The 26,119-nt window shown below is 40.8% G+C and overlaps 1 protein-coding gene across 6 annotated transcripts in view; it reads right to left on the bottom strand.

Moving 5' to 3' along the window:
• Positions 1 to 312: 312 nt before the first annotated feature.
• HEPACAM2 (HEPACAM family member 2) overlaps positions 313 to 26,119 on the bottom strand; it is a 51,659-nt gene continuing 25,852 nt past the window's right edge. For 4 of the 6 annotated variants that reach the window (XM_008261727.4, XM_017344317.3, XM_008261725.4 and 1 more), the window contains exons 4-10: positions 20,328 to 20,624; positions 8,861 to 8,986; positions 8,747 to 8,771; positions 8,617 to 8,654; positions 7,260 to 7,333; positions 3,857 to 3,966; positions 313 to 1,017 (exon numbers count right to left, since the gene is read on the bottom strand). In XM_008261727.4, coding sequence (XP_008259949.1) covers positions 1,014 to 1,017; positions 3,857 to 3,966; positions 7,260 to 7,333; positions 8,617 to 8,654; positions 8,747 to 8,771; positions 8,861 to 8,986; positions 20,328 to 20,624 — 674 coding nt within the window. In that variant the 3' untranslated portion in view covers positions 313 to 1,013. Of the gene's footprint in view, positions 1,018 to 3,852; positions 3,967 to 7,259; positions 7,334 to 8,616; positions 8,655 to 8,746; positions 8,772 to 8,860; positions 8,987 to 20,327; positions 20,625 to 26,119 lie in introns of those variants that run through there. The other 2 variants (XM_008261726.4, XM_002713804.5) reach the window with 1 other exon arrangement.

The following is a 26,119-nucleotide window of genomic DNA, read 5'->3' as shown; positions in this document are numbered from 1 at the left end:
TCTTACAGCAGCAAGTCATCTGCATTTCCAGGTATACATGTATTTTTACAATGAGAATAGATTCATTTTCTAATTAGATAAAGCAGCAAAATGGAAAGACAAACTGTGTGGTAGGACTTTTCCAGAAGAAAAATATATAACGGTGATAGAAAAGACTAAAAAGAAATTCTCTGACTTAATCTGTTTTTCACCTTGTGCTTTCTATGGAAACCTGAGAGGGGCAGTGCAAATACAGTGGTTTGCTTGAAACATTTAAAATAAGAGACTCTATTCTGCAACTTCCTTCTTCTATTCAAAATAATAGGCCACAAGGCAGCAAAATTTTCATTTTAAATGTTTTATCTCTCCTTTGTTGCATGTTGGGAAATAAGGTTAAAAAATCTAATTCTATGATCTGACTTTTATGTAATATTTTTATTCTCTAAAACAAACAAGGTCACATAAAAGCAAAAACAGAATAACTTACTTGTTATCTTTTCTTGGACAAAAATAAAAATAAAGCTTACATCATTTCCTTAAGCATTTATGAGTCTTTTTGCAATTACCATTGGTGATTGATAATCAAGGAAAAGACATAGTCTTACTTTTGTGACAACCATCATTATTTTGTGGTACAAATAACAAGAAAGAAAATCATAAAAGAAAAAATATTTGGAAAGCTTACCAGGAATGAGAGTTATAAAACAAAGTCTGCTGAAAAAAAGCTTACAAATATGGTTGAGATAGGAGAGTGTCAATGTTTCTGAAAGTGAAAGTAGAGTAGAGCTTTCTCCCTCCCAGTGGGCGTGTCTCACATTCCTCTGTTGCACAAGACAGTATTTGCAGACTGGAAACCTGAAGTCCCACTTGTATAAAAGTCTCTACTCTGAATTTCAAAGAAGTGATGAGTAAGAAGATGTGGACTTGACTTCTTCACTGATTCCAGATGGATATTTGTTGCCACTGTTTTTCTCAAATTTCCACTATTTTCCCTTCAGTATTTCATTCCAGCATACTGCTTTGCCCATGACAGCTCACCTGGCAATGAGATATATAAGACATGTAGAGTGTTTTATGGATTCTGAGTCTACAGGTAAAAGAAACTTAAATATTTTTATTTCTTTTTTATAGCTACAAATAGTATGAGATTTTAAGATAGTTCAAGAAAACTGTGTTTATCAGTTGATAAATTAGAAGAGTAAGCAATCATTAAATTCTGTACATAATTTCCTTTTAAAACTAAAGGCTTACTTATTTGAATATTGTTTTCAAGACACCTACAGTCAGCCTTGAGTTCAAAACAACCATATCCAGAATATTTAATGAGGTCAACAGAACAGCGTTTAAATAAATGCAGCCACAAGTTAGGTAAAGAATTGGGCTGAGTGCTAGAATAGGAACACAGACCAATTTAGCAAGCTGTTAAACATCGTCCAATTAGGTAACAGACACATGTCTTCAAGAAAATAATCTAAGAGTCAAAGAATAGATTTGTTTGGCTGTCTTTCCTACCTCACACGTGACTGTCAAATAAAGGAAAAAGAATGCACTGAGTTAGGATCCTTTACCCTGAGCTGGTCCATCCGCTTTGGGGTTGGAGGATGGGAGACGTTCACTAACCACCTATAGTACTTCACTATTCAGGAAATTGATCTTTGAATTCAATTAGATGTAGAGGATAAAACCATAGACAATCCAGAGAGAAAAATGGTCTCTGCATCTGTAGCCAACACATTCTATTGAGGAATATTTATTTTATGAAGGATCACTTATCTTTAGGTAAAATAAGCAAACAAGAGCCCACTAAACTATTATTTAATTTCTCTCTCTAGCACATAATAAATGTCCTAGAGATGTGGATTATTTGTTAATAAAATAAGTACAGGGACTAGCCTTTTGGTCCAGCAGTTAAGATGTTTGCATCCCAAATCAGAGCCCCTGGTTCTCATCAGGGCTTTACTTTTGCTTCCAGTTTCCTGATCAATGTGCATGCTGGGAAGCAGCAGGTGACTGCTCAAAGTACTTAGGTCCCTGTCACCATGTGAGAGACCTGGATTGGGTTCCTAGTTCCTGATTTTGGCCTGGCCCAGCCTTGTCTGTTGTGGGCATTTGGTGAGTGAAGCAGTGGAACGGAGCTCTCTGTCTGCCTGCTTCTCTGATAATAATAACAACAACAACAACAACAACAACAACAACAAAATGTTTGCTGATAAAAACATCCTACTTATTCATTTTAACAGAATAGATAACATGAATCTGTATTCAGAGAGGATAACATTTATAAATTTGTACAATTATTATGTGTCAACCAGAGAGAGAGAGAGAGAGAGAGAGAGAGAAAGGATATTCTCCTAACTTTATTCCAGAAAGTAGAGAGAATTAGGTACTATTTTAGAGTTTTATTTTTAAGCTGTCTTGGAATTACATCCCTCTCTTGTAGAATCCTATTAGGTTAATAACAACATACTTTGCATATTTCTTTTATTTTCACACCAGAAGTTCCTGGCTCCAAGGGGTCTTTTCCTTATTTATCTGATTCCAGGTACATTTTCTCTGATGCAGTACTCTGCTGTTTCTTGCACTTTAAATGATTGCCTTGGTCCCCCAAGGACTGATGGGTTCCGGCCCCATCAGAGGAGTTCCCATTCACTCCTGGCTGTTATTTTTGCTGTTTACCCAGAGGTGTGCAGCGATTACTTTGTTGGCTCTGTCTTTTGCCAGAGGGGAAGTTCCTCTGTGTGGTTTCTGATGTGCTTTTCAAAGTCAGTAATGACAAATAAAGAAATGACGGAAGATGATATGCGGCAGTTATGCCCATAGGCTGCTGCTACAGCCCACACGAAACAGATGCTCATTTCATTATTTCAAAAGCATGTGGGTGCTCTTTCTCCGGGCAGGAAGGGGGCAGGCTCCTTGATGGCAGCCTTGAGATGGATAAGCAGTTTGCCTGCTATGCCTTGGAGTGGGTTTTGTTCTCTCTGGGTGAGAGATGAGTCCTGAGTCCTCACTTCTCTATTCAACTGGGAATAAATGGCTATGTTAAAATATTCACCTATTTGAGAGGGAAGGAGGAAGGCTAGGAGGCAGGAGTGGAGAGAGAGAGAGAGAGAGAGAGAGAGAGAGAGAGATCCAGAGAGAGATCCAAACATTTGCTAATTCATTACCCAAATGCCCACTACAGGCTGGGCTAGTCTGAAGCTGGGAACCAGGAACTCAATTGAGTTTTCTTTGTGAGTGGCAGAGACCCAATCATGTTGCCTTGGGGCATCATGCTGTTTCCCAAGGATTGGATTAGTGGGAAGCCGGAGTCAGGAGTGGGTGCTGGAGCCAGGAACCAAACCTAGGCACTCTGATATGGGACACAGCATCTCAGCCTTAAGGCTGAATGTCTGACCTGGGAACAGACTGCTTTGAATCATGAGAGTTTGGGCTTTTGATGCTAACTGTGCTGTGGATCTCCTTAGTTCTTTTCTCTTCCTGGTCCTGTTTGTAGTGACAGATCATCACAGCTCTAACGCTAGCATAGCCACTGGAAAATCGCCAAGATAACCAATATAGCTTGAGAACTGGCCTGGACATTCCTTTCACACCCAGATGTGGATTCCCTGGGGGAGAAATGTACACAGCAGACTGTTGAATCTGGAGCTTGGCTTCGGGGCCACAGGCCCAAGTGTGTGTCCCCAGAAAGTATTTGTGTATTTGCCCATTTCATTTCTCAAGATTATTTTCAGATGGGTAAGTGTTCTGTGCATTTTCAAATGTATAGAAATGATCATTTCCCTTTTCAATATCTTTCTTCTGCATCTTCCAATGCAGCCACAGGCTAAATGCTGAGCTGTTCCGCAGCACCAGCAAATGGAGGGAGATTCATACTTACTCAGGGTGATCTAGCTGTTGGGCAGGGATGTGCTGAATAACTTCATAAATGGTGCTGTGCAAGTCTTGCCCTGATACGCCCTCAGAGCCTCGGACAGACCTACTTGGCATCTGGAAAACATGAGATATGAAGAGCAGTTGGTGAAAGACTAGCAAAGGACATTCCCAGTATGCTTTTGAAAACAATGGGCATTATTTGTGATTTGAGAAGTGTTTACCATTCTAGAACGTTCATTTCCTCCTTGCTACAGTTCCCTGCACTTACCCTACGGGAGTTTGTTCAGCAGCATAGCTCTAAGCTCACAAGAGGAAGAGCTTGACAGAGCTATCACTTCTTTCCTTCTAAGAAGAAAGATGCCAGGACTGTAAAGGAAATAAAGCAGAAAGAAAAAATAGCAAAAAGGGAGCTATCAGGACAGCTTATTATCAGAAAGCATAAGTGATCATTTATTCTGCTACATCTCAGTTACCCATTGACAGTATTTGCCAATAACATGCCCAAGAGTGGCTTAAAAGAAAGGGTTCTGTACAGATTGGAGCCCTCATCCCATTATGAGTGATGAGAGTAGCAAGATCTAGAAAACACAAAGGGAGATGCTTTGGCTTGAACGTATAGGGCTCTGAAAATTGAAGTCTTAGGTGAGTGTGGAAAGAATACTACTGTGTTTGGTAAAAAATAAAAAACAAAACAAAACAAAACAAAGCCCCAAAGCAATTATCTTATTGAAACTGATGTTTGTGCTTCTTTATGCTTCATAATTTCCTCCTTCCTGTGAACACTGTCTTCCAATTATTTAGGCCAAATCTGTTTTTTTCACATCTCAAATGCTTTTTCTTTTAAATTCATATTCCAGCTCACTTCGGCCCTTCATATTTCTATAACTCAAAACAGTGAGAGACTCAATGCCCTTGGCAGGTCTGAGGAGTTCTCTTATCTCATCCCAACTTGACCTGCTAGGATATAATGAAACATTTTAGCTTTATGATTTCTGGACACCACCTGTTCCTATTCCACTTGCTAAAGCTCTCAGGGGCAACTCCGCCACATGTGATTTGTCCTAGTATTTCTGTGTCTAGGAGATTTGGGCTTGCAGTTTGCATTTGAGGTCAACTCTTGCTTTTCTTTGGCATAAGGTAGTCAGGGGCTATGGTATAAACAGTCTACAGATGATCCCTAATCTGCTCACCTAACCTAGCATTAGTGCTGTTAAAGAGTAAAGTGTCCATCTCATGCAATTGCCTTCTGTCTCATTCCCGAAAAGAGGTGTTAAATGGACAGTGAAATGTACAACAGGCAGAGACATGCTCCATTTGTACGCATGTCACAATAAGCCAAGAAATTATTTTTATTTTAAAAAACTTACAATAATTAGTAGTTCAATGTGTCTTCTGTCTATACTTCAACTTTGTGATTTTGGTTTTATTTTCACTTTCTCTTTTCTTCTTAAGGCCCTTGGATATGGCTGCTGATTTTCCCATACAACTGCCATTCTGTGATTCTCCATGGACTCTCTTCCCTTCTCCTCCTTGGGTTGCTTTTTTTTTTTTTTTAAGAATCATTTTATTTATTTGAAATGAGGAGAAGGAGAGGGGGAGAGGAGGAGGGGGGAGGGGGCAGGGGGAGAGGGAAAGAGGGGGAGAGAAGGAGAGAGGGAGAGAGGGAGAGAGGGAGAGAGGGAGGTCTTCCATCTGCTGGTTTACTCCCCAAATGGTGTCAACAGCCGGGGATGGGGCAGGCTGAAGCCAAGGCCCAGGAGCTTCTTCCAGGTCTCCTACATAGGTGCAAGAGCCCAAGAACTTGAGCCATCTTCCATCACTTTTCCAGGTGCATTAGCAGGGAGCTAGATTGGAAGTGGATCAGCTGGGACTCAAACTACAGCCCACTACCCACAGGGCCTTCCTGGGTTGCTGGTTTTGATTCCTCCTTTCTTCCTGGAACCACACGGCATGGACAACTAAGAACCCCAGCAGGTTCCCCAGGAGTATTTGCTTTGAAGATGAGCATGGCTCCAGTCAAGTTATTCTGTTCACGACAGAAATAAGCAGGGCTGCTGACAAGTACTCAAAGCACCAGTTCTTCAGAACTAAAACCTTTAGAGCCAGTTGACGTCCTCCCAGTCAGTACCTAGGCTGAGTACCCCAGTCAGTACTCAGGCTGAGTACTCATTAATCACAAGGCTAAGTTTAAAGTGTCTTACATAAATCGCACTGCTTTCCAATGAATTCCTGGAATGAAAAGCATGCATTATTTTAAATAAACTCCTTGCTGCAAAAATTCCATTACATGTCTTCTTAGCACTTTAGTTTTCTGCTTTCCCATTTGAAGCCATGCCTTGGAGGGAGCTTCCTGCCAATGCAAGAAGCTGTTTGACATAACTGATCTGCCCAATTTTATTTTCATCTCTTTGGTTGTGGAACTGGAGCGTGAGTGAAACGGGCCTAGGATTGGAAAGGGCATTGCCAGGCCCCTGCAGGCAGCTGTCCCCTGCACCTGAGATGCTGTGGCTGCCACCGCCACTGACTGACCCACCCTTCACCGCACGAAATCCCATCAGTTCCTCTCCATTACACACATGGCATTTCTGAAGTCTGTGGCCAGGAAACTCACCGGGCGAGGCTTACGCGCCAATGGAACACTCTGAACATGAGAAGGAAGCATTTCCTAAGGCAAACTGGTCTTTTACACAATGAGCGTGAGACTGTGCAGAGCAAGGAGTTGGTGTGTGGCCCCTTCCATAAGTGGACTCCTACCAAGGAAAGGGAAAGCGGGGGGGAATCGTCCTGTAGAAATCCACAGAAGTGCAGGAACATCCTGTGTGTCTGTTAACACAGCTGAGGGCTGAAAAATGGCTTCAACCGTACGGAAGCCTCCCACTCCCATTTCACACACCTTGGGGTAATAATAAGGATGGAAACCTGCATGCCACAGTCTGTGCAGTGTGTTCCCTCTGATGAGCACGAGGTGCTTTTGGGGGCATGGCCAGCGATCTCTGCAGTGCACCCAAGAGATGGGGGGGGGGATGAAGAGCAAAGAGGAAGAGAGAGTTCTGTAGAGTGAGGAGCTGCGGTTATCAATGCGAGGTAGGAAGACTTCAACCAGGCTCTCCTGGCCCTCTGTTTATTCAGTGTTCCTGACCTTCGACCTCCCTACTGCTCTGAACTTCACGGGGCTCAGCAGGTCAAGATGCTTCTGAATTGGCATGATTGCCTTCTGAACTGTGTGCTGCATCACTGTGCTGATGCAGGCTGGGAGGCGTCTTAGCTTCCCAGAACCCAGCAGCACCATTCCTCATAGAGGAAGTGGTCATTTGCCCATGCTGCCCGAGTGCTCCCATGAGTGCTGCTTCCACCTGGGGTGGAGCACAGCTCTACCACGTGGTAAACCCACCACTAGGAAAACCAACCCTGGGAACACCAGAGGCATCCGGAAAGGCAACAAACTCATATATCCCGAAGTCGTCCAGTGCATCTTCATGGCCTGAAAAGGAAGCAGATGGTGCTTACAAACCAGATGCCTTTGGATTTGCTAGTATTGTCTTCAGAAACCTTGACTGTCTTAAGTGCTATGTGTATAAAGCCAGTTTAGCATTTCCTAATTACCTGTAGTGCTAATGCCATTAAGCACTGTGGGAAAGCATCCCCTGCAAATTTGAAACGATTATCCTTCGCCTGTTGTAGGAATTGTGGATGGAGTATTCAGATACACACATGCAGGCAAGCTTGTGCTTCATCCCCAGAGACTCATGGACCCCAAGGCTTCAGGCTGGAGGTCACAGAAGCCTTGGATCCACAATAATATCTACTGCACCCCACCAGATCTCACAGAGACCATCAGAACACATGAAGAGTAAATAAACAACTCCAGTTGCCCAAGCTTATAAAATACAGTGCAATAAAAACAAACTCCTCTAGGCCAATAACTGTGGAGTGATGGGGATGGAGGTGATAGGGAGGAATCACATGGTGTCTGGGGCCCTTGCCAGCTCTGACATTCAGTCACTTGTAAGTGAGGCAGGGCTGGGTAAGAGGAAGAAGACCCACATTGATGAAGCATCCATGTATCATCTGAGGCACTCCACCTACATTATTTCCTTTAATTCACCTAGCAACACTCTCAGGGAGTTTCTGTCTCTATTATGGACATGAGGAAGTTGAGATCAGAAAAAAGAATTATTTTTCCCAAGAGGACTTAAGGGGAATGTGGCATGCAAGGGACTGCTCAAGTGACACCACGGTCTAAGCAAAAGCTCCATTGTAACAGCTGAGGACAAAGTCAACAGTGATGGTCGTGGGGGCCACACTGGGACAAAGGACAGAGCTGGCCCCTGTCAAGCCTCTCTCTCCCCTTCTTTTGGGAATGCAGCTGGCAGCATTAATTCTACCTTAGGAAGAAGCAAAATGAGAGAACCCCTTGGCATTTTCAAAGTAATAATAATGGATCCATGGACTAAGATTCAGCAGAACTCAGTAGCTGTGGGCAAGTGACTTAGTATCTCTGATCCTCACTTGTTCTGTCTGTAAAATGGAGTTGAGACTCGCTTAAGGCTTAGCCGACAGACTTGTGATTTTCATAAAACCAATGCAAGAGACAACACTTTGGAAAGTGAAGGCAGTCTTTAAGGGATCGCTGGTGTTACGTTAATGTGGGCTTTTGTTAATTTTATTACATTAATAGTACATTACATGAGTGCATAATCACTAATAGCAACATTATCAACATGCATTAATATTGATAATAGCCCTTTCCAGGCTGGTCTTTACCTGAAAATGTTTGAGCTTTCTTATATTCCGTTTCTGGCCTGAAAAGACAAATAAGTATTTCTGTCATGGATGATAACTGAAGAAAAATATTTAAGAAGAAAAAGTATTTCCATTGAAATATTTGTATTACCTGCTTTCTAGCTTCTGTTTTATAACTAAAACCAAGAGAGTAGAAAACACAGTCAGATATTTTTACCATCTATATATAAACCTTTCAAAGAAATTTTTTCTGATTTTAACCTACCTTTGTAGGGTTGATATTTTTTCCATAGAAAAAGAAGACACATGGATATAATCAGAAATAGTGAGATCCCAGTTATACTTGCTAATGGGGACAACGATTTCTCTTTCTGTGCAAACCTCTCCAGTCCTAAACAAAATGACAAATATATCGTTAGAAAAAAATCCCTGTATAAGTTGGCATGTATATGCTTTATCTTGATTCTTAAAATTTTCATTTACTTGGGAGGGGGATAGACAGAGAGACAGATAGAAAGCTCTCATCCACTGGCTCAATCCTCGGATTCCCACAATGGCAGAACTGGACTGGGCCAAAGCCAACAGTTGGGAACTCAGTCCAGGTTTCCCAGGTGAGTAGCAGGGACCCAGTCAGAGTCTGCATTAGCAGGAGGCTGGAGTGAGGAGCTGGATCTGGGTGTTGAACCCAGGTACTCCAATGTGGGATGAAGACTTCTCACTGTGCCTTGTCTTCAGTGAGATACTACTGCAACCACATATACATATATGCATACATATGTTTGTGTGTGTATGTGTGTGTGCATGCATGCATGACAGAGAGAGAGAGAGAGAGAGAGAGACATACACACACATACACACACACACCAAGGAAGGAATACACTTACTTTAGGAGATACAGGAAAGTCCATGGGAGTATCTGTGGCTGGCCATGTGGTGAGTGGCCCAAGGGAGGCCCTGACATGCTAAGCTAGGTGCAGCAAACCTATCACATTCTTAAGTGCAGACCATCAACAATTTCTCTATCACTTTCTTAAATGTAGATGTTATAGAGTGCAGCATCCTCTGACTTCTGAGACAGAGTATTTTCATCATCATTAATTTCACAACATTTTCCTAATTTTCACTGAGGTTTCTTATTTGATTGATGGGTTTATTTAGAAGTGTGTTACTTAATTTCGTTAAGTTAGGAAGCTTTCTAGTTTTCTCTTACCAACTCTTTGATCTCTTTCAAAGTATAATCCTTTGAAATTTGCTGATGTTTTAAAATAATCATCCAGTCATCGGAAGAGAGAGTGAGTTTCGTAGCTGTGTGTAAGTATTTTATGTTACTCAGGATTTAGTCAGGTTGGCTTCTTTATTCCTACCAAGCTTTTGTGTGATTGGCATATGTGTTACAGAGAGAGAGATGTTAAAATCTTCCACTGGGTGAAGTTTTTCTATTTTTATAAAAGTTCTCTTGTTTTTTGTTATGTATTAGGTTTACTTTGAGGCTATGATATTAGATGCACAGAGATTCAAAATTTTTGTATCATCTGGCTGGACAGATCACTTTGCTCTTATAAAATATCCACTTTTTATCTGAAATAATGCTTCTTGACTTAAAGAATATATCTAATTCTCATGTAAGTTATCTGATCTTAGTATAACTATGCTAGCTTTCTTTTGACTATTTGTATAGCTTATTTGTTACTTTACTTTCAACCTTTTAGTATATGTACTTATAAGGTGTGTCTATTAAAAGCACCAAATATTAGTTTTGAATACAGTTTGACAATACTTGTCATGTAGTTAGAATATTCAGTCCACTAATACCCAATGTAATTACTAGAATATTTTGTTTTTTCCTTGTGCTGATATTTCCTCCTATTTATTATCACTATTATTATTTTAATTATACATATTCATGGGGCACTAGCATGACCATTTGATACATGTATCCAAAATGTGATAATCAGATCAGGTTAGAATCTTCATCTCAAACATTAAGAATTTTTTTGATTAACACTTAATAATTGTACATATTTATGGGGTACTGAGTACTATTTCCACAGATGTATACAATGCACACTGTTAAAATTGGGCTAATTAACACTTTCCTCTTTTTGCTATTACTTTATGTTTGGAGACTTGAGCTTCTCTCTCTTATTTGCTCATGAACACACAGTAAGTTAATGTGAACTTCAGTCACCAGAATGTTGTAGAATGCGAGGTTTTATTCTTCCTATCATTGTGCTTTGGTACCTGTGATCCAGCTACCCATTGGTCTCCCTTCTGCCCACCCTTTCTAAGGTCTAATAGTCACTATTCTATCTTCAGATTGACTTTATTTTTACTAATATATACATATGTATATAAGATTTATTTTATTTTTTATTTGAAAGGCAGGGTTACAGAGAGAGAAAGACAGGGAGAGAGATCTTCCATTCACTGATTTACTCCCCAAATGGCTGCAATGGCCAAAGCTGGGCCAATCTGAAGCTAGGAGCCAGCAGCTTCCTCAAGGTCTCCCACATGGGTGCAGGGGCCTAAGCACTTGAACCATCTTCTGCTGCTCTCCCATGCACATTAGCAGGGAGCTGGTTTGGAAGTGAAGCAGATGGAACTGGGACTGGTGCCCATAAGGGATGCCGGTGCCATAGGTTGGCTTTACCCATCACAGCACAGTGCTGCCCCCTTTACTAATATATTTTCATGTAGCTATATACTCTTATTATTGTATTTCCTATATTTTTATTCCTTTTCCTCTCCTTCCTCATCTTAATTTGGATTAATTAGGATTTCAGTTGGTTCCTCTTTTCCTCTCTATTTGTTTATTAGTTATACATTATTATTTGTCTCTGAGATTTTAAAGACTTTAAAAAATTCTAATCAGAATTAGCACTTTTACCACTTGCTGCTTCTACCTGCTTCTACAATGCAAGACTAAGTTCTATTTTAAAGATGGGAAATCTAAGATTCCAGGACTCAAGCTTGAATTCAGTGACGTCTGGCTACAATTCCATGCTCTTTCCAATTCTCCACCTTGCCACCAAAAACAAAACAAAACAAAACAACCAACCAAACAAAAAAAACACCCACAGAAATCCTCCCCACATCTTAAGTCTAATCAGTTCTACCAATTGGAGCTGCAACAACTAAATTTTTTATCTTAATAATAGCATCTCAATTCTTTGCTGAAGCTGTAACATTCCCTCTCTGATTCAATACCCCCACATCACTTTGTTGCTCTTGACCTGCTCTTTCCACAGTCTGTATCATCCTAGATGTGCAACTCTGGGAGCTCCTCAAAACTTACTCAATTTAACTCTTCAAACATAAATTCACAGCATCCCATACTGTGCTGTGGTTGTCAATAAGATAAAGGCAAAGAGAATGCTCTCTGAGGCACCAAAGAGATTTTTTTAAAGCAAAGAAGAAAAACTGATAAGGAATAAATAATGATAAATTTATCAGAAATAATTAATAAAATGATAAGAAATACTGAATATTCAGATGGAAAGATTTCTGATATATGATTCAGGAATCACTTTTAATAAGTGAATTATTTATTGATGATAAATATGGTGTTGAAATTAAAATGCACTAGGGGGTTGGTGTTGTGCCATAGTAAATTAAGTCACTACCTGCAATGCTGGCATCCCATATGAGTGTTGGTTTGAGACCTGGCTGTTCCACTTCTGATCCAGCTCTCTGCTAATGTACCTGGGAAAGCAGCAGAAGATGGCCCAAGGGCTTGGGCACTTGAACCCACATAAGCGACCTTGAAGAAGCTCCAGTCTCCTGCCTTTGGCCTGGTCCAGCCTAGGGGGTTATGGCTGGGAGTGAATCAGTGGATGGAAGATCTCTGTGTCTCTATCTGTCTCTCTCTCCCTCTGTAACTTTGCCTTTCAAATGAGAAACAAAAAAAAATCTTTTAAAATGTGCTAACAATATGCAGATAATATACAGTAAGATGTATGAGCATTATGTGTGTGTGTATATATATATATATATTTATTTATTTATATATATACCCAAATGTGCATTGTTCCCTGTTTACTTGGTGTGCATATTGGTAATAAAGAAAATTATTTTAAAAACACAGCAGCATTTAGAGATACACACAAACAATCTGTGTCCAAGAATCTAAAACATTTGTCACAGTCCGTGAGCTCTGGAGCTGAGACTGGAGCACAGCTTTTTCTGACTGCAGCTTCTGCCTTTTTCCTTTTTGTCGGTGATGAGTGTTTTTTTGCAATTAGAGTGAAGGTTCCTCTAAGCTTTTTTTTAAAAAGTTTTTTTTTTTTATGTATTTATTTGACAGGTAGAGTTACAGACAGTGAGAGAGAGAGAGAGAAAAGAGAGAGAGAGAGAAAGGTCTTCCATCTGATGGTTCACCCCCCAAAAATGGCTGTAATGGCTGGCGCTGTGCTGATCCAAAGCCAGGAGCCAGGTGCTTCTTCCTGGTCTCCCATGCAGGTGCAAGGCCCAAGCACCTGGGCCATCCTCCATTGCCCTCCCAGGCCATAGCAGAGAGCTGGACTGGAAGGGGAGCAACCGGGACTAGAACCCGGTGCCCACATGGGATGCCGGCACTGCAGGTGGAGGATTAACCTAGTGCGCCATGGTGCTGGCCCCTCCTCTAAGCTTTTCTAACATGAGACGTCACCTGCTTCTACTGGTTCACTCCAGAACGCAGACTGCCTTCACCAAAACTCAGGAATTGCAAGCCCTTCGAAAGAGAATTCAGAGGTAACTTGTTCCTTTCCATGTGCTGCCCAGTGCTTTCCCTTGAGTAAAAGTGCAAACAAACTTGGTATCGTCACAGCTGTTCTTTTCTTCTTCAACCCAAAAGCAATGCCAAGGGTGACTACTTCAGTGCACTTCTTATTCTAATGGTGTCGTTTCCCACCGGCATGCACCATCTCTTTGCCCCTCACTTGTGAGATTCTGGAGTCTGGTAGCAGGTTTAATGCACAATGACTGAATGTGTTCTAATAAGTCACATCTCCCTGCGCCTTCATTTGTAACTGATTATTCCTTATGATGTGTAGTTACTAACATGACAGAGTCCGCACATTCTCTCTTACAGAGGATCCCGCCCTTCCCTTCCCCTACGGCTTCCTGATTTCCCAGATGGCTTCCTTATTGCCCTCTTCTACTTCCCCTTGGCCTCTGATTGCCCTACATCGGAGAACACCCACAGTGACCGGTGCCTGTCAGCCCAAAGCCTTAGTCGTGACAAAGGCCAAGCCTCCTCCCCATGCAGATGAGGAGTCCCTTCTCCCATAACGGGGATCTCTCCTGTTAGGTCTCTGTCTTGGACGTCTCCTGCTCTCCCAACACCACTTCTCTATTCCAAATCACACAACACTTACCAGGCCCAGCATTTGAAACTCGTTCCCTTTCACAAACCAGAGTGTCACATATGTCAAGGATCAATACAGTGTCTGCGGGGGCAGCTCTAGAGAAGTATTGTTCGCAGAGATGAATTTCCAGAAGCCTAACTGGAAGCCAAAACGGCAGGGAAATTCCGACCCAACGTGCACCGAGGATGTTAAAGGATCCTGGCTGCCAATGTGGACACTTGCAGGAGCTCCCTTCTCTCTCCTTGCTGAGAGTGGACACTCAGCACGCCATTCTTCCGATTATGTAAACATGATCGACTCATTTACCAAAGCCTGAGTGCAGGTGCTATTTGCCCCCTCCTTATGCAAACAAATAAAATGGAATAACATGTTAAGTGTAAATATGAGCAAGGGGTGTGGTATCCATGGCAGTGCAGCCCTGCTGTTTGAGAGACTGTACCCACGACAGGACAGCCATATGCTACCAGCCAGTGAGTCTGTTTCTAGATTAGAGGGAGTACTGGGCTCGTTCTCATCTAATCTGCTCATTGGTGCTGGCAGCCGGTTCACGTCCCACAGAGCAGAAGCGCCATGGTGAGGGGCGTGCTGTTTCTCACTCCACCATGGCCCCGACTCAGCACAGTGATGCTCAGGGGGAAGTCACTGAGGGCTCAAGGCCCGAGCACACAGTGGTACTGCCATCTCCATCATCATCTCCAGTGGACCAAGCAAAATACAGCTCCTGGAGATCTTTACGTGAGAAAGTTCCAGAAAGATGGAAGAAATTACTAAATTCATTTCCTGACCTGAGTTTTTTTTATATTTTCTTCTTTATGAAAAGGTATGGAATATAAGTAAATAAATATAAATATTGTAGGTTTCTGGGGATCACATAAAATATGAAACATTTCTATTATGGGTAAATCTCAAACCAGGACCACATGGCTTAGGGAACCCTGATTATTTATAAATTTGAATGACTTCAGTAAGTCTAAACACTTGAATTCCATTCTGATCAGATGATTATTCCTCCAGAAATATTTTCATTTTATATAAAGTATTGCATGACATAGTAGTGATTTAGATTCAGTTAGAAGTTTCAGGTAGAGGGGGCTGACACTGTAGCACAGCAGGTTAAGCCACCGTCTGTAGCACCAGCATCCCGTATGAGCACCGGTTTGAGTCCCAACTGCTCCTCTTCTGATCCAGCTCTCTGCTATAGCCTAGGAAAGCAGTGGAAGTTGGCCTAGATGCTTGGGCCCCTGCACCTACATGGGAAACTGGGAAGAAGCTCCTGGCTCCTGGCTTCAGATAGGCCCACCTCAGGCTGTTGCAGCCATTTGGGGGAATGAGCCAGCAGATGGAAGGCCTCTCTCATTTTCTCTCCCTCTCTCTATTTGTAACTCTGCCTATCAAATAAATAAATAAATCTAAAAAGAAAAAAAATAAACATCTAGGACTGACGCTATGGCGCAGCAGGTTAACGCACTGGACTGAAGTGCTGGCATCCCATATGGGTGCTGGGTCAGGACCTGGCTGCTCCACTTCCAATCCAGCTCTCTGCTATGGCCTGGGAAAGCAGTAGAAGATGGTCCAAGTCCTTGGGCCCCTGCACCTGCGTGGGAGACCTGGAGGAAGCTCCTGGCTCCTGGCTTTGGATTGGTGCAGCTCCAGCTGTTGTGGCCAATTAGGGAGTAAACCAAGGCCGGCGCCGCGGCTCACTAGGCTAATCCTCCGCCTAGCAGCGCTGGCACACCGGGTTCTAGTCCCGGTCGGGGCGCCGGATTCTGTCCCGGTTGCCCCTCTTCCAGGCCAGCCCTCTGCTGTGGCCAGGGAGTGCAGTGGAGGATGGCCCAGGTGCTTGGGCCCTGCACCCCATGGGAGACCAGGAAAAGCACCTGGCTCCTGGCTCCTGCCATCGGATCAGCGCGGTGCGCCGGCCGCAGCGTGCCGGCCGCGGCGGCCATTGGAGGGTGAACCAACGGCAAAGGAAGACCTTTCTCTCTGTCTCTCTCTCTCTCACTGTCCACTCTGCCTGTCAAAAAAAAAAAAAAAAAAAAAAAAAAAAAAAAAAAAAAGGAGTAAACCAGCGGATGGAAGACTCTCTCTCTGCCTCTCCTCTCTCTGTTTAACTCTGACTTTCAAATAAGTAAATAAATTTCTAAAAAAAAATATAAATACCTCTTTGTCAGCAAACTCCTGAAAGGGATATTTAAAAAAAAACTTAAAACTTTGAAGTAGAAACATGTGTATTCACTAAACTCTTAATAGAACTAATAAAGTCATTGTTTTTCAGTATACAGATGCTAATTTATTATTTCATTATTTATTATCTTGAAACTTACAGACATCATTTCAAGTTAAAAATATTTTGTAACTGGTTTTTAACTTGAAATTATGCATATGTCATGGACAAACCAGAGTTTGCATATGTATATAGCGTTCAATTAGCTAAGGTGATTTGAAAATACACTCTCTGTGTGTGTAACTCTATGCATATCCTTTAGAAAGACCATAGTCCCATCAATAGTGGCAGTTACATCCTGGGAGGCTCTATAATGGTTAAAAACAAGAGCTTTGAATTCAGATATTATTTTATCACTTACTAGCTGTGTGACTTTGTTCATTGTCTCTGTTTTCCTCAGAACAACTCCATTGAGATCCAGAAAGGTGAACTGATACCTCACATTAGGTAGGAATCACTGTTGGCCAGCGCCGCGGCTCAATAGGCTAATCCTCCACTTTGCGGCGCCGGCACACCGGGTTCTAGTCCCGGTTGGGGCACCAGATTCTGTCCCGGTTGCCCCTCTTCCAGGCCAGCCCTCTGCTATGGCCCGGGAGTGCAGTGGAGGATGGCCCAAGTGCTTGGGCCCTGCACCCCATGGGAGACCAGGATAAATACCTGGCTCCTGCCATCGGATCAGCACCGTGCACCGGCCGCAGTGCGCCGGCCGCAGCGGCCATTGGAGGGTGAACTAACGGCAAAAGGAAGACCTTTCTCTCTGACTGTCCACTCTGCCTGCCAAAAAAAAAAAAAAAAAAAAAAAAAAAAAAACCAGAATCACTGTCCACAGAGATAGAAGTCACCATCATTCCAGTCTTACTGCACACAAAGTTAATTGTCACTTTTTCTAGCCTTTTTCTCCCACACTGGAAGTCCCCAATAACACATTTATCTTCTGTTCTTATTATTCTCTTTCTGTATCTGTGACCTTTTTCTTTGTCCTTTGGCTCCTTTTTCTTTGTCGGACCACACCTTGGTGCTTAGACTCTAGGGTTGGTTATGTATTTTTCTTTGTTGCCTCATTAAAAACAAAGCCCTTCTTTATCTGTTTCTACAACTGTACTCTGGCTACTCCAAACACCAAGTGGTTCTGGAAACATCGCAAAGCTGGGTACCTTACTCTCCTAAACACTTTCACATTCCTCACCGATGCACACATAGCTTGTTCATCAGCATGGGTGCTCAATAAGTGCTCAGTTGATAGTTCCGTGTGATGATCATTTATAGCTGCAGGTCTGTATACACTTAGCTTGAATTGCTGAGGTTCACTCATTTTGGAAACTTAGAAAAAATTAAATGCTTAGCAAAATACATCAATGCTATTCATTTTCATTAATTTTGCCACTGTTTGAGTTAAAGTTCTGTGGACATTTGCAGGTTGGAAAATATCTCTAAAAACCACAAAGAGGCACTAATGTGGACAACCCTGAATCCCTCTGAAAAATAAGCACCTGCTCTTCTTGTTTACTATAATAACAGATGCCTGGTCTTTGTACAGGTCAAACAGGTTTTTTAGATTTTCAAAAGCAAATTATCTGACATTAGGCCTGGAGCTGTCTATGGACCTTGATAATAAGATCTTAACCAAATACTAGAGGCTTCTGATATTATGAAAATATCTTGGCTAATATTAATACAGAAAGTTTAGGCAGTGGGAAAAACCTTAACTGTAGTACACGTCTATATATTATAGCTGGCTTTTCAGTTGCAACCAGCATGATGAAATCTAAGGTGACATCCAGATAGCTGCTAATCTATTTTTATGCTTAATTTTAGCTTGTTCTAAAATTATGTCTTGGTTAGCCACTGGGGTGAAAATCTGGTGAAGCCTATAACATTTTAGCAAAATACTGAGCAGATGATGTCCCTTAGCTGTTTACATGCTGGCCCCTAGACTGTATAGTGAACAGGAATTGTTATTAGCAAGAATTTCTTTTTCAGTTGATATTCTCAGTTCCTACCCCAGTATTTGGCCCATAAAAGTTGTTAAATAATAAATGAATGTGTGCCTAGTTTTTATCACCCCAAACACACATGTGCTTTGGGGGAGTCTTCAAGGTATTTGTATTATCATCTGTTATCCAAATGAAACATAGTCCATGCAAAAATTCTAGATCTGTATTGTCCAATATGGTAAACACTAAACCTTACTTGTATTTATATTGAATTTAAAACTAATATAGATGAAATAAAATTAAAAATTCAATTCTTCAATTGCATAGCCATGTTTAAGTACTCAAAAGGCAATGAGGCTAGGTGTTACATATTGAACATGGCATATATTGGACATTGCAGAAAGCTGTATTGGACAGCATTCTCACAAAGAGTATAATATCTTCTTCATGTAAAGAAAAACAAAATCCCACCATGACATTATATAAATTTCAAACCTCTCAGGTGATTTTGCAAATACGAACACCCTTGGCCTTAAGGAGTCCTAGGAGGGCCCAATTTCGATACATTTCTTCATCAACCTGCAGATTTGCGACAGTCTTAGACTCCTTGAGGGCTCTTTAAGAGCTTTTTAATAAATTCAAGATACTATAGAAGAAAAATATCTTAAACAAGTAATTGTCTCACTTGTGTGTGCTAAATATTCAGATTCCCAGGTACTACCTTTAAGTTCCTGACTCAATAGGTCTGAGATTCTTTAATGAAATGACATTTTTGGCAACTTTCCTGGGTGATTTTGATGTTGGTGGTTCAAGGATCACATACTGTAAAAATTAGCCTGAGAATTATAAGGACTATATTCCTATCTCATTTATTCAACAAAAGTTATTGAGCTTCTATATGTTTTGGGTCCTGTTCTAGGCACTGGGGCTACAAAGATTGAGAAAGAGAAGGCATGAATTGAAGAGGTATTAATGAGAAGTACCTTTTGTAAACTCGTTCCTCACAGGCACCTTAACCACCGCCTCCTGCTCATGCCTGTCCCAAGGTTTTCCCTAACTGAAATATGGCTTGTTTCTGGATGTAAGGGAAGTCTGGGAAAGAAATGATAGCAGCAAAAAGAGGAAGGAGAAAAAGGAGAAGGAGTGGAGGCAGGGAAGTGGACTAGATGAAGAGAAAAAAAGAAAAGGAATGGGGGAACAGACAAAGGTGGATCTGAGCAAGAGGAAGTAGAATGGACAAACTTGATGACTGCATGTGGGACAAGGCAATAAACAAGAAAGAGTCTCTGATGACATTTCGCTTTCTGTCCCAGGTTGGTAGGACCATTCATGTAATCAGGAAATGCAGACAGAACAGCAGTTTTGGGGAAAGAACATGGTTCAGTTTGATATCCACCGATGCAACAATGATATAAACCCTATAAATGGGAAACCTGCTTGTCTTATTTTCTTCTTCCTGCACTGCCGGGTGGAGACATCCAGAAGGCAGTTGGAATAAAGTTTTAGAGCTTTAAGTTCAGATACAGAATGAGATGCACCAATGTTACCTGAAATAAGTGAAATCATACAGGAGGATGAAATCGTACTATGTGTATAGAGAAGAGAAGGCTCAGAAGGATGGAAATTGGCTGGACATCAATGCTTTAGACAGTGATTTTTTACTCTTATGGTTGGATGAGTTTTTTGAAAGACCAAATGATTTCTAAAGGATGCCAAATTTCATAGGTAATTTTTGTAAAAATTACCAAGATAACTCCTGTTGAGAACTTTCTTGAATTTCATGTGTTTAAATAGTGAAAGAGGAGGGAGAGGCCATAAAGGACCATGAAACAGTGAGTCATTTAGGCATAAAGGAAAACAGATTTCCAACTCATGAAGACGTTTTTATCAGACTGAAGGCATCAGTAGAGATAAACACTCTAAGTGAGCAGCCTGCTTCTCTCATATTCCCGTTTATAAAATCAGGAAATCAAGAATGCCAATTTAGAAGTAACTTATTGATTCCATTTTCTTTCATAACCCCTTAGAGCCAGAAATTGAATTTCCTCTCTATTTCACTTGTGCTTTCGTGTTCTGAGTCATGGAAGCTATGGCATAGTTAACTTAGGGAAGAGAAGCCTTTTTACACAATTAAATTCTCTTTTTCCTGGGTGTAAGAGAGGGGAAGGGCAAGGCCAGCATCCAGTTGTCTTTTACTGGGACCCCTTCCTTTTATGTCGCACTTACCCATGGAAGTGATGATAACTGTGAAATGAGTTTCGTCTTGCCTTCCAGTTATATTGTTGTAAGCACAGCAAACGTAGTCAGTTGTCTTCTGGGCTACTTTCTCAGATGCGACTTCTAGGCGAGGCCCATGCTTAATAAAATACGTTGTGTTGTCAGTCATCCCGATCCAGGAGTAGGTGTTGGGGGGATAGGAGTCAGCAGAGCAATCGAATAGGATGGCTTCTCCCAGGTCAACAGTAAACACTTCTCCCACTTTTAGCCCTTTATCAGAATTAACTTGAAGTCCGTAAGGCCCATCTGCAGAAATGCAAAAACAAAATAGAAAGGTAACATGAGTAACTATAATATATTTGGGTCTGGGAAAGCTTAACAGCATCTGATTTTCTTTGAGAGTCTTCATGTTAGCCATGAGCAAACAGGACCTCATTTAGACTCCCAGTGAATGACAAGGACCTAAATATGTTTTATTCTGATATCCACAAAAATACAAATTATTTAATGTGATTCAAATTATTTGAAATAGTGAAAGCCTAAAAGTTGGTTTTTAATTTTATAAATGTTGCTATGATTGTGATGTTAAATGTTTGAGTAATATATTGATACATCTGCAGTCTTGCTAGACAAACTCAATATTTCTGAAACATTAATTCCACCTGAAAATATTTTACAATAGACTATGCCCCCAATTTTCTCTTTGACAATCATATTTTGAGTATTATTTATTTTTCTTTACAGTGCTAGCATAGGTTATGCAGACATTTATAAAAGACAGTCCTACCAGAAACATGAATTTGTGCAAGAAAATATGGGATGTTATGTATTTTCATAATATTTTATTGATCTATTTGTTTTAAATTACTTTTAAAATTTATTTAGGAGGGGAGGAGGGAAGAAAGATCAGAGAGACAGAGAAATAGAAAATGCTCATAGCTGCAAGTTTATTCCCCAAATTTTCAAATGGCTAGGGCTTCACTAATTCATTCCACGCCTCCCACGTGGGTGACAGGAACATAATACTTGAGACATCACCTGCATCCCAGGTCTATATAGTTGGGAAGCTGGATCAGGAGCTGGACTTGGAATTGGAACCCAGGCACTCCAGTGTGGGATGTGGGTGCCCCAACTGCTAGGCTGAAGCCTGCTTTGACATTTTAACAGTTGAAGAATCTTTGATTATAACTGCCCTGCTATACATCTTGATATCTGGTATTGTGATGTGCAAGCTTAATTTTTATTGCTTAGGATTGCTTCTTGCTTTCTTCCATTCAATATAATGATGCCTGTGAGTTGGTCATATATTGCCTTGATTGTGTTGAGATATGTTCCTTTTGTACCCAGTTTGTTAAGGTTTTTTTTTTTTAATCATGAAATTATGTTGTATTTTATCAAATGCTTTCTCTGTATCTACTGGGAAAATCATATTGTTTTTATTCTTCAGTTTGTTAATGTGATCAATCGCATTTATTGATTTGCCTATGTTGAACCATCCCTGCATACCAGAGATAAATCTCACTTGCTTCTGGTGATCTTTCTAATATGTTGTTAGATTAGATTAGCTAGTATTTTGTTGCATTTTGTGTTTATGTTCATGGGGGATGTTAGTCTATAGTTCTCTTATTTTGTTGTATCTTTTTCTGTTTTAAGAATTACGGTGATGCTGGCTTCATGGGAGTTTGGGAGGATTCTCTCCCTTTCCATTGTTTTGAATAGTTTCAGAATAATTGGAATTAGTTCTTTAAAAGTTAGGAAGAATTCAGCAGTGAAGCCATCCATGGGGCAGGCACTGTGGCACAGCAGGCTAAATCCCTGGCCTGCAGTGTCAGCATGCCATATGGGTGCCGATCCAAGTCCTGGATGCTCCGTGTCTGATCCAGGTCCCTGCTAATGTGCCTGGGAAATCAGCAGAGGATGCCTCAAGTCCTTGGGCCCCTGTACCCATGTGGGAGACCTGGAAGAAGCCATCTGGTTCTAGGCTTTTCTTTGTTGAGAGGGTCTTTACTACTAATTCAATCACCATCTTGGTTATAGGTCTATTTAGCTCTTATATGTCTTCATGACTCAGTTTTGGTAGATTGTATGTGTATAAAAATCTATCATTTTTTCAGACATTCCAATTTGTTGGCATATAGCTATTTGTAGTAATTACTGATAATTGTTTTATTTCTGTGGTATCCATTCTGACATCTCCTTTTGCATCTTTGATTTTATTAATTTGTATTTTCTCCTTTTGTTTTTGGTTAGTTGGTGAATCAGTTTTGTATATTTTCTCAAAAAACAGATTTTCATTTTATTGATCTTTTATATCATTTTGGGGGGATTCAATTTGTCCATTTTTTCTTCTAGTTTTTATTATTTCTTTCCTCCTATTAATTTTGGGTTTGGTTTGTTCCTATTCATTAGATCTTTGAGAGGCATCAATTATTGATGCCTTTTCAATTTGTTGATGTAGGCATTGATTGAAATTCCTCTCTCCATGATCCAACATGGGAAGTGAGATACACAGCAGACCCATAGAATGGCAGATGTCCTAAACAACACTCTGGTCTCAGAATCAGCCCTTAAGGAAAGCGGATCTGGCTGAAAAGCCCATGAGAGTATTTCAGGCATGGAAAACCAAGACACTCAGGGGAAAAAAAAACCCTACATGAAAGATCTCCGCGAGTGAGATCCCAGTGGAAAGAACGGGTCATCAAAGAAGGAGGTACCTTTCTCTGAAGGGAGGAGAGAACTTCCACTCTGACCATGGCCTTGTCTAAATATGATCAGAGTCGGTGAACTCAGGGGGCTTCCATAGCCTTGGCAGCTCATGACAAGAGCCTAGGGTGATTACTGATGCCATAAACAAGAGTGTCAATTTGTTAAGTCAACAACAGGAGTCACTGTGCACTTACTCCTCATGTAGGATCTCTGTCCTTAATGTGCTGTACATTGTGATTTAATGCTATAACTAGTACTCAAACAGTATTTTTCACTTTGTGTTTCTATGTGGGAGCAAACTGTTGAAATCTTTACTTAATGTATGCTAAACTGATCTTCTGTATATAAAGAGAATTGAAAATGAATCTTGATGTGAATGGAAGGGGAGAGGAAGTGGGAAAGGGGAGGGTTGCGGGTGGGAGGGACGTTATGGGGGGGAAGCCATTGTAATCCATAAGCTGTACTTTGGAAATTTATATTCATTAAATAAGTTAAAAAAAAAGAAATTCCTCTCTCCAAGTTTAGGATCCCATTTAGAAAAACATGCATCTTCATTATCATTAAAAACTACTCATTGATCATCAACTACCTAATCATGGATACTCCATGAGTTTTGTTTCACACTGTAAAACTCCTGCAGCATTTTACCATTTCTAAAGTCTCAGAGTGGAAGCAGATAGACAACTTGCCTGGTTTTCTTTGTTTGTTTGTTTTTTCAGAGAATAAAAAAGAGACACTGGTAAAAAGAATTCCCCAGCTAGAAAGGTTTTCTCATCTGGTCTAAATTCTGTCTTATATTCTAAAGAAATTATTTTTTGAGTATTTTCAATCCATGCTTGATTGACTCCACTGGTGTGGAACCCATCAGAGGGCTGGCTGCAAGTTCACTTGTAAAGTAGTCAGGAACTGGAGGTAGAAGTGGAACATGAGAAGAAATGTGTGCCTCTTTCCTGTGACTGCCCTAAGACCTGGATGCTGTTCTTTTATTTCGGGCTCTTATGCAGTGTCAGCTGAAAACTCTGCTAAGGTGTTTCCAACAGTGTGCGGTGGACTGAGTCTCTCAGTCAGCAGTCCACTAAATGGTGAGTAGTGGAATAGGAATGGAAATTTGCTTTCACTTACTCAACCTTTGGAACTCCTCCTTTGAAATTGCCTTGGGACCTTAAACACAGTGGAGAATTCTCACAAGTAGTTATTTTTCACTTTTGGAGGGCAGATTCATGTTGTAGAGGAAGTCCAGTCATTTGGAGCCACCAATGGTAAATAAGGTCAAATGACCTAATTTTAAAAATATCACTTTTTAAAAATATAGCATACCTTTAAAGAAAGGTGACTAATTATTTTAGCTCATCTTCTCTACTTACTCAGGTTCATAGGTTGATTTTGCTACCTCCTCATTTGTTGAGTTTCATGATTGGCATAGCATTTTCTCCTCTGTCTTACTTACATGGTATCCTCAAATAGCTTATCCACCCTATCCTGCCTGAAACCCAAATATTGCTTTCAGTTTCTAGAATCTAATATCTTGAAGCATTTAATTTCCTTGCTGATGATATTATTTCTTAGAATGTGCCATATTTGATCTGATTATACAGTTTAAGAAGTATATGTCAGATGTTGAAAATGCAAAAATTCAGAGAAGCATAAAGGTGAAAGCAAAAACCATCTGTAATTTCACTGCTCAGAGAACCAATACCCACATTTCAGTGCCTGATTTCCACGTTTTTCCTCTATGCTTCTCTCTCTCTCTCTTACACACATACACACATGCACGCACACACACACACACACACACACACGTCTATCTAATTACATCTCATACTGTATCCATCACTTACAATATATTTTCTCCATGCTATAATATTATTCCCTTCAGGTTTACCAGCCCTGGTACAGCCTTGTATATTATTTGAGGCACAACCTTGTGTATTGTTTGAGTGGATGGGCTGTCCAGTTGGGGACATTTGGAGTGATCCAACCGGAGTTGCCTCCAGTGCTGAAGATGAAAGTAGAAGGGTCATTGCATTTTGAATTTGGATTAGGGTTTACCTTCTTGCCTTTGGCAGAGAGCTCCCAATATAAATGAGCCCATTGCCTTGAGAATGGCTGTTTACTAAGTGACTTGTAAACTCATATATCATCTGTTCTCTTTAACAATTTATGGCTGGGCGGGAACAGTACCTAAATTTCCGTCATGAGGCTGACTGCCACCCTGCTTGGGAGCAGATGGTAGGTATTTATTTACTATGAATGACACTTTTTTTAACTTTAATTTTTATCACTTAGAGAACTCCCCCTCAGCAGTACCATATGTTGCACACAAAATGTAACTGGATTATTTACAGCTGGAGGTAGAAGTCTCCTTAATTATTGCCTTCACACTGTCTGCCACCAGACTATGACATCAGAACTTCATAGATACATGATCAATCTTGATAGATTTTATTATACTTTTAAAAATTCTCTTTAAAATAAAATAATTCCTGCTTTCATGAATAAATGTCATGGAAACAGTACTTTTAGAAAACAGAATAGGTGATTCAAGTTGGAATTCCAAATTATTATATATCTCTCAAAGGGATAAATATTGGGATCTGACACTTACTAAATTATTGAGGAACTTTGCAAGAGGTCAGAAAGCAAAGCAAATAGCAAAAGCACTCTAACAAAGAAGTTGTTATCTCGTCTTGGGAATTTGGCCTTTCCATAGCATCAAGCAACACTGGACTCTGAAAGGGAGTCTGTGTTCTTAACTCGTGTCAAATATTGCCCCATGAATACGAAGCTGAATAATGAAGAACTCCTCGTTGCACAGAGAAGAATCAGGGAAAACATAACGCAGTGAGTACCGGGGAAGAGGTGAGCCTGGGACGCTGCAGGAGCTCAGAAGCAGTCTCCCGGGCACTGGGGAAGCAAGGCGAGAGCAGGGCGGGAGAACCATGTGGGGAAGATGATGGTGTGAGGGAACAGTAAAGTAACTGGAAGAAGAAAGAGAAGTGGGCATAACATTCACCAGGCACAACTTCCCAGTTTTCATGGAATGAAGGTAAAGATTGCAGCCATGTAGATGCCAGGTCAACCAATGGGAAAAAGAA

This window comes from Oryctolagus cuniculus, chromosome 16 (assembly GCF_964237555.1).
Source record: "Oryctolagus cuniculus chromosome 16, mOryCun1.1, whole genome shotgun sequence".
NCBI lineage: Eukaryota > Metazoa > Chordata > Mammalia > Lagomorpha > Leporidae > Oryctolagus > Oryctolagus cuniculus.
The sequence above is the reverse complement of the archived record's forward strand: the minus strand, read 5'-3'. Positions and strand labels throughout refer to the sequence as shown.